The following is a 7017-nucleotide window of genomic DNA, read 5'->3' as shown; positions in this document are numbered from 1 at the left end:
AACGTTGACTCCCTTGGCATTACAATTTTGGTCCCGTTATTGACAGAACCACAGTCTATACTGACTAAAAGGGAACTTCAGAACTGAATTTTAAAATTCTGAGCTTTAAATTATGGGCACAACGTCAATTAATACGGTGTATTTTAAGAGTTATGGTTAACAGTGAAGACTATCAGGAGTCAAGCAAGATCAAGGCAGTCAACCGAATGCTAAAGCCAGACTGCCACCATCTGACAAAAGCATTCCATGAAGCACCAGGTACTTTCCCTTATTTATTTAGGCTTAAAATACATCAGAAGATCCTAATTAACTACAACAAAATGATATTTTACCACTTCAAAAACGAGCTAAGTAACATTCAGCATTAATCATTGATCCACCAGGTAAAGCTGCCACAAGCTCTAAGCACATATATATGAATATAAACAATTTGCTGCTGCTCTAAGGATCTAAACTAGTCACATAAAGCACAACCAGACAGGAGAGCAGCCTAACTTTCGGTTTTGTTTTCAGCCGAGGTACTTACATGCCAAAGCGCAACGTTCCAGAGACGTACGTCTGCCAGTGCGCGCAGTAAAACATGAATGTTCCAGCAAAACAACAAAAGAACATCCAGTCAGGGTTCGTTCCCAGCTGCACAGCAATACAAGTTCCCAAAACCACAAAGACTGCAGGAGAAAATCAGTCACATAGTGAAAAGGGAAAGCGTGGATGCGTGTCAAGAACCTTACCAGAAACAAATCTAACCAAAGGACGCAGGGAAGCAGAGACAGGGTGAAGGTATCCTGACGTGGTTTGTTTCACAGACCTGAGAGATCAGCATTCGCGTTTTTAACAAGCACAGACTGTAAAACGTGTATTTCAATTCGTATCGGTTATCAGAAGTCCGAAATATTGAGGGTGTCTTAGTCTCTGACATTTTTATTAAACTTAATGGGTTTAGACATCAAGGGACTTGAGTGATTTACGCAGTTGCAGCCTGTGGCCAGAGTTTGGGAGCTTTCTCATGTATCCAAGGTTTGCTGGCCATATTTTTTCCCCTGTATTCTCTCCATTTTTATTATGCCATTAAGAAAATCAAAGGGATATCATTCAAGATCCGTAAGGTATCTATCCCCACCACCCTTTAAACACACGACTTCATCAAAGCAGTCATAAAAACTTCAAGTGCAAGAACTTTAGAATCTCAGTAACCAAAAGCATCTGCTCATGGGGTTAAACTTCAGGCTGGCTCAGTGAACTCACCCTACCTAGGAACTGATCTCGCTGATCCTAAACTTAAACTCAAGACTTCTACCATCCCATTGTCTAGGCTTCATATCTGTCTCACCCATTGCCCTACGTAGATTCGATCTAAAATAACATAGAAGAGCGTTTTGACAACTTCTTACCGGAAATTTGTTCGAGCTAAGACTCTGATAAGGCATACACAGAAGGCTGCTGGCTCAGACTGAATTAGTCAGTTATTTATGGGGGTTTTTTTTTAGTGTATGACAAGAAAAGACATTAGCTGGTCAAAGGTATTGTCTGAAAAGCCACACATTCAGCAATATCACTTGTCCTTTTCAATAAAGGAGCATTTTGCTGTATTCCGGCCTTGACCCCTAAGAAGAGGGTCATTTAATCCTCATACTTGAATTAAAAGAAAAATGACAATACCTGTGGAAAGCGAATCACAGCCATGATCAAAAAGTTCTCCTAACGGAGTACTGCTGTTCGTCCTTCTCGCTTGTTTTCCGTCTATCGCATCCAGAGACTGGTAGATGAAAAGGCCGCACGCGCACGCGATGTACGCCCAGGGAGGGGCCTGAGGAAGAAAGACAATGGCAGTAAAAGATTTCGTTAAACCTTAAAAAAAGAAAAAAAAAAAAGCCTGAAGTTGACCCATCTTACATTCTCATCCAGTAGTTTCTTATTTGCACACACTTCCTCATCACACCCTGGATCTTCCCGTAGCTGCTCCCAGGGCAGGCAGAGGGGGTTATGACACGCAAAACGTAAATGAAGCTTTTCTTGCAAGTGACATTTATTAAATGGATTAACAGGAGCAGCACATTTCCGAAAGCAGGAAGCCGTGCTGCACATCCAAAAAATAATTAAAAAATAGCGGTCTATTTGCAAAGCAGCACGCAGCCAAGTTCTCGGCTCGCCGCTATTTCCAGCGGGCGCCTGCGTCAGTTGTCCAAGTGATTCAGAAACCCAAAATACTCCCTTCGCCCCCAAACCGTGCGACCTTGCCACAAAGGCTGAGCTCATCTTCACAAGAGGTGTCCCCTCCTAAAACTCTGCCGAGTGCAGGGTGTGACCAGGCTGCGGCGGCGTTTAAAAAACTTGGCATCGCAAAGCGCTCGAACTTTTAGAGGTCGATTCCAGCCGTTACGGTTTCCAAGATTTGCAAAGCTTCGGCGCTCAGCACGTCCACCAACCCGTCTTCCTATTGCAAGGTACCAGCAGCTTTCCCAAATCTCTGTTAATAACCCTTAATATTCACCTCCTGTGTAACAATTCTTATTTCTGCAGAAACACAAGCAATACCAACTCCCTGCTAGACCGAAAGCTACAGGTCAAGCTTTTTTTTTTTTCCTCCAGTATTTGAAGCATAAACCTTTATGACCGCAAAAGCCAGGGGGTCACCATCAGTCTATCTCGGTTCCCACACCCATAAAACAGGAATTATAGGATATTTTGCAACCTTCTCATCTGACACACTTTATACAAGTGAGCATTTATGAGCAGCTCTATTTCACAGACCGTGCCAACGAAGGGCAGATGCAGTTCAGTAGCTTAATCAAGCTGACCCACCTCTCGTAAAGCTCCAGACCTCAGCTGCTGCTTTTGGTCTACACAACCCTGACTCATTGGTAGCACATCAACTTAAATTGCTTCCTACAGCTTGCACTGTTCCTTCTACTGCATTTCACTAAAAAAAAAATATAAAAAAAGTATCATTCCACCTCAAAAGCTGGCGCCGTGCTCCGCTTTTAGCAGGGCACGCTTAAGAACCGACACGTGAGAGGTGAGGGGGAAATGGGTCGCCCCCAAAGCAGAGGATCGCGCTCAGCCAAGGTTTGGATACCACCAAATTATACCCCCTAGTGCCATTCCTGTTGCTCACATCACAGACAATGTTTAAGTCACCATCAGGACTGTGTGATTTTTCCCTCTTTATAAAAAAAACAAACCAAAACCACAGATTCCTGGCTCCTTTTTCTTAAACACTGATTACCAGGGTGTTTCCACTTAAATGTTATTTTTCCTCTTTAAAAAAAAACCCCACCATAGACTGCTGGCTCCTTTTTTCTTAAACATCAATTACCAAGGTAGGTGTTTCCACTTAAATGTTATTTGTATCTGCATCAGATTTCACTACTCCCTCTTATCCAAATCTTTTTATTCTTTTGGAACAAAAATGCAGGTACCGTTCCGTCACTCAGCACTTTGCTAGCCAGGGTGTCCCTCAGCTGAGCAGGCAGTAGAAATATTTATACTTCATTTCCTTTTGGGCTACCATTGACACTGCACGTGACAGCCACAGTCCTTCAGCTACTCCTTTTTAACAGATGAGTTGCTTTAGAAAAAAGCAAAAGTAAGACTGAGCTACAAGGAAGAGGCAATTTGAATCTGAAGGCAATAGTGCTTGCAGGAAAAAAAAAAAATTAAGTCTGTTTCTGGAATTTCAAAGTCCTATTTTCTTCCCCAGACAGCTACTTGACACTTAAAAAGCAGAAGCTCGCAGCTCCAGCACGGAGACGGCATCCTCCCTGTTGTGCCAGCACACAGGCCTGCGGTGCCATATGGAAAAATCAGATCGGGCTGAAAGCTACCTCAGCAGAAAGTTATTTTTCAGCTCAAGTGTGAGAAGACCAATCTCATTCACTTCGCAGCAAGTAGCTCACAAACCGTCAAAGATGAAACAGCGCTTTAACCCAGCACAGCTACAGCGAACGCGATGACCTTCCGGCACTCTGAGTGGAGCTCAGCGTGGATTTCAGAAGTTTAATTACCAACCAAAACACAAGTGTACTCTACATTTTAAATTATGCTCTGGTTCAGTGGCTGCTGCAACAGAGACAGGCCGAAGTCTCTCTGTCAAGCTGGGTTTCAGAGCCTCAGTCCCACCCCGAAAGGAGCGAGCAGCAATTTCAAACCAAGTCGTGCAACGGTGCCAGAGTCTGAAAAAGGAAGGAGCCGCTCCAAACGCTCCCTGCTTAAACTTAATATTCCCTTTTTTTATCTTGCACCTGCCAAATTCCACACATCATCGTAAAACTATCTGTTCCAATGGATTTCTAGAAGAGGCAAACATCCCTTTGCTACGTCGTACGTTGGACAGGGGTGCAGAGTGTTGAAGGGGCCAACCTGCAGGGGTTTGAGTTTTTTTAAGAGTCTGGTTTCAAACAAACTGCATGTCAGTTGACCACGAAGCATTTCCCGAACCTCAGTTGGAAAACTTGGTTAAAAAGGAGTTCAGGTATTTTAAAAGCTAGAACTTATGCGACAATCTCCAGCTATTCGATATGTAATACATTTTCTGTACCAAATCATTCCTTTTGGCAGTGCATACAGATATAACCAGCTTTTAAGATTCAGCAGTCAAGGGACAAAACTTTTCCAGCGCACAGAAATCAAAGCCTTCCACTGCCTTATGAGGCAACTCCAGTGAGAGGGAAAAGTCTCTGAAATCAGTAACTCAAAACCTTGTAAAGACTTTTGTGCCCTGAAACCAGGAATTACAGCAAGTTAAGACAATTCTGAGGACAGGTCAGGAGTTTTCAGTGCGCTCAGAACAAAGAATGAAACTATTGTGTCCAGGCTTCTCACAGCAAGAGGACAACTTTGTGCTCCTGCAGCTCATCACACGCTGTACCCGAGGTCCTGAGCCGAACCGCCCAGTAACCTCAACTGCCACAGCCCGCACTGGGTGAAGAAAGGGGTTCCTTTACTTTAATAAGCTGGGCTTAGTCACACCAGCCAGCCTCGATCTCCCAAGCTGCATCACTTTGGAGCTCAGTCACCTGTCCGAGCTCCTCGCTGTGTTGCAACTCTAGCCGGGCTCGCAGGCAGCCTCAGCTCGTTGCCAATCGAGTCACCTTGCACCTCTTGTTGTGTGGTAACGAGAACAGGGAGCTGAAGGTGACTAACCCAGCCACAAGCAGAGAAAGTAAACAGGCAAGAACTCCGCACGCCACATGAGCCGGCTGCAAACCCGCGCCCGGATTGTCCACACCAGCACTGGAGCCACGCGGGGCTGCAGCTTTCACGCAGCAGGTCCTTCACAGCTACGGCCAGAAGAGCTATTTTGGTACCAGACCCTGCTTCACAGGGCACCTGCTGGCCAGAAGAACGGCCGTTTCCCTCGACAAGCAGCACGCTAACCCCTAAACCTGCACGTGCTCTGTCTGCATGCAAGCCCTCACGCAGAGACACACACGTCCCATTCGTAGAGAGTAGCTCAAACTGCAAGTTGGTCACCGAGAAACAGTTCTCCACAACAGAACCCACCAGAAAAACGGAGCCAGCTGCTCCTGGATGAAAGCAACCACAAGCAAAGGCTGTCAGAAGTCCATCACTTACCTGCTCTGTAGCTGTTGGGCAGTAATATACTAATAGCAGGGTTGTAAATATATTTATTAACAGTCCAATGATGGTGATGAGATTCGGGGCAATCCAGGCTGGAACTCTTCCAACTAACCATTCCCAGTAACCTTGCATTAGGGGTTCAAGCAGGGACCGTCCGGCACTCTGATATTTGTGTTCTTCTAACCGTTTCAGCTGGTGCTTTGACAAGGGAGGTGTAGGCAACTGAACGAGTTTGCTTAACACGCAGCCAGCGGCGGGACCGTGACCGCAGCCCGCGGGGGATTCCAGGTGCGACTCCCCACATCGCCTCTTGACGTTTCGATGCCCACTCATGGATCGGGCGGCCTCGGGATTTTTATTTGGCAGGTAGCAGCTGTTACGGAGAATCATAAGCTCCTGCAACACAGAGGGTTGAGACATACTGAAGGAGAAGAGCACAAATAAGATTTTAAGATATCAAAAGCACAGCTCTAAGGAGTATTTCATTTGCTATCAGCAAGTTTTACAGTTCTCCCTTGGAAAAAAAATAGATATTTGGAGGAGAATTGTTGAGGGAAAGACAGGAAACAAGTGTTTTGAACGCAGTTATTAAACACTATGAACACTTGTTTACTTTCCTTGATGCCTACTGAAGCAAGTATCCTGCAGCTACCGGCCTGGATTTCAGCAGCAGCAGAAACTTACACCGCACCACTGACTTATGTTACACACCAAGGCACACTCAGTCCCCCTGCACCTCCCAGAGGAGAGCTGGCCGCACATAACAGGCACACACCGCTTCAGCTAATCCACTAAAGACTTCTCTGCATTTGTAGCACTTTTAGTTTCACTGGTTTGAAGAAGCTTTGCCCCTTTGCTGAAGCTGAACAACAACCTACAGGCAGTTAGAAGCTTTTTTTTTTTTCAGATCACTGTTCCTTCTTTCAGTTTTGCTGTTGCTTTTTTCTTCGCTAAATTTAACCCAGTTTGGGTGAAGGCTTGTTGTCTATTCAGCTTTTAAGATATGCAAGAAACACAGAAAGACTTTAACTGGTCAAACACAGCCTACAGACACCAGTACAAGGCAGCTGGGAAAAGAAAACACGGGGGCAGGAACAGCATTTCCAGCACATTTCCAAACAAGGACCCCCATGATATTCTGTCTCCTTGGTGGCAGGTGACCAGAAACACAGAACTCTGCACACCAGCTAGAGGAGAATCAGTTGAGAAAGACTAAAAAAACAGTTTGCTATTTATGCACAAGGGCCAGCCAGAAAGACAAAAAACCCAAACCCAACACCAAAAATCATAGAATAGTTTCAGCTGGAAGAGACCTTGAGGATCATCGAGTCCAGCCTTTGTCCCAGCCCCATCAACCCACTAAACGATTCCCCCCAACGCAACATCCCCCCGTCTCTCAAACCCCTCCAGGGATGTGGTTCAAGCCCCCCCCTGGGC

The 7017-nt window shown here is 45.4% G+C and overlaps 1 protein-coding gene across 1 annotated transcript; it reads right to left on the bottom strand.

Annotated features, from left to right (window-relative positions):
* Positions 1–526: 526 nt before the first annotated feature.
* CHPT1 (choline phosphotransferase 1) lies at positions 527–6007 on the bottom strand (the record flags this gene model as incomplete). The annotated part of the gene is made up of 3 exons (XM_009873735.1): positions 5575–6007; positions 1660–1807; positions 527–668 (listed from the first exon to the last, which is right to left on the bottom strand). Coding segments are annotated over exons 1-3 (716 nt in total), but the record flags the coding sequence as incomplete, so codon positions are not given.
* Positions 6008–7017: the final 1010 nt, after the last annotated feature.

The sequence above is a fragment of the Apaloderma vittatum genome, unplaced genomic scaffold (genome assembly GCF_000703405.1).
Source record: "Apaloderma vittatum isolate BGI_N311 unplaced genomic scaffold, ASM70340v1 scaffold3767, whole genome shotgun sequence".
NCBI classification, from domain to species: Eukaryota; Metazoa; Chordata; class Aves; order Trogoniformes; family Trogonidae; genus Apaloderma; species Apaloderma vittatum.
Note: the sequence above shows the minus strand (reverse complement) of the source record. Positions and strands in the feature narration are given on the sequence as shown.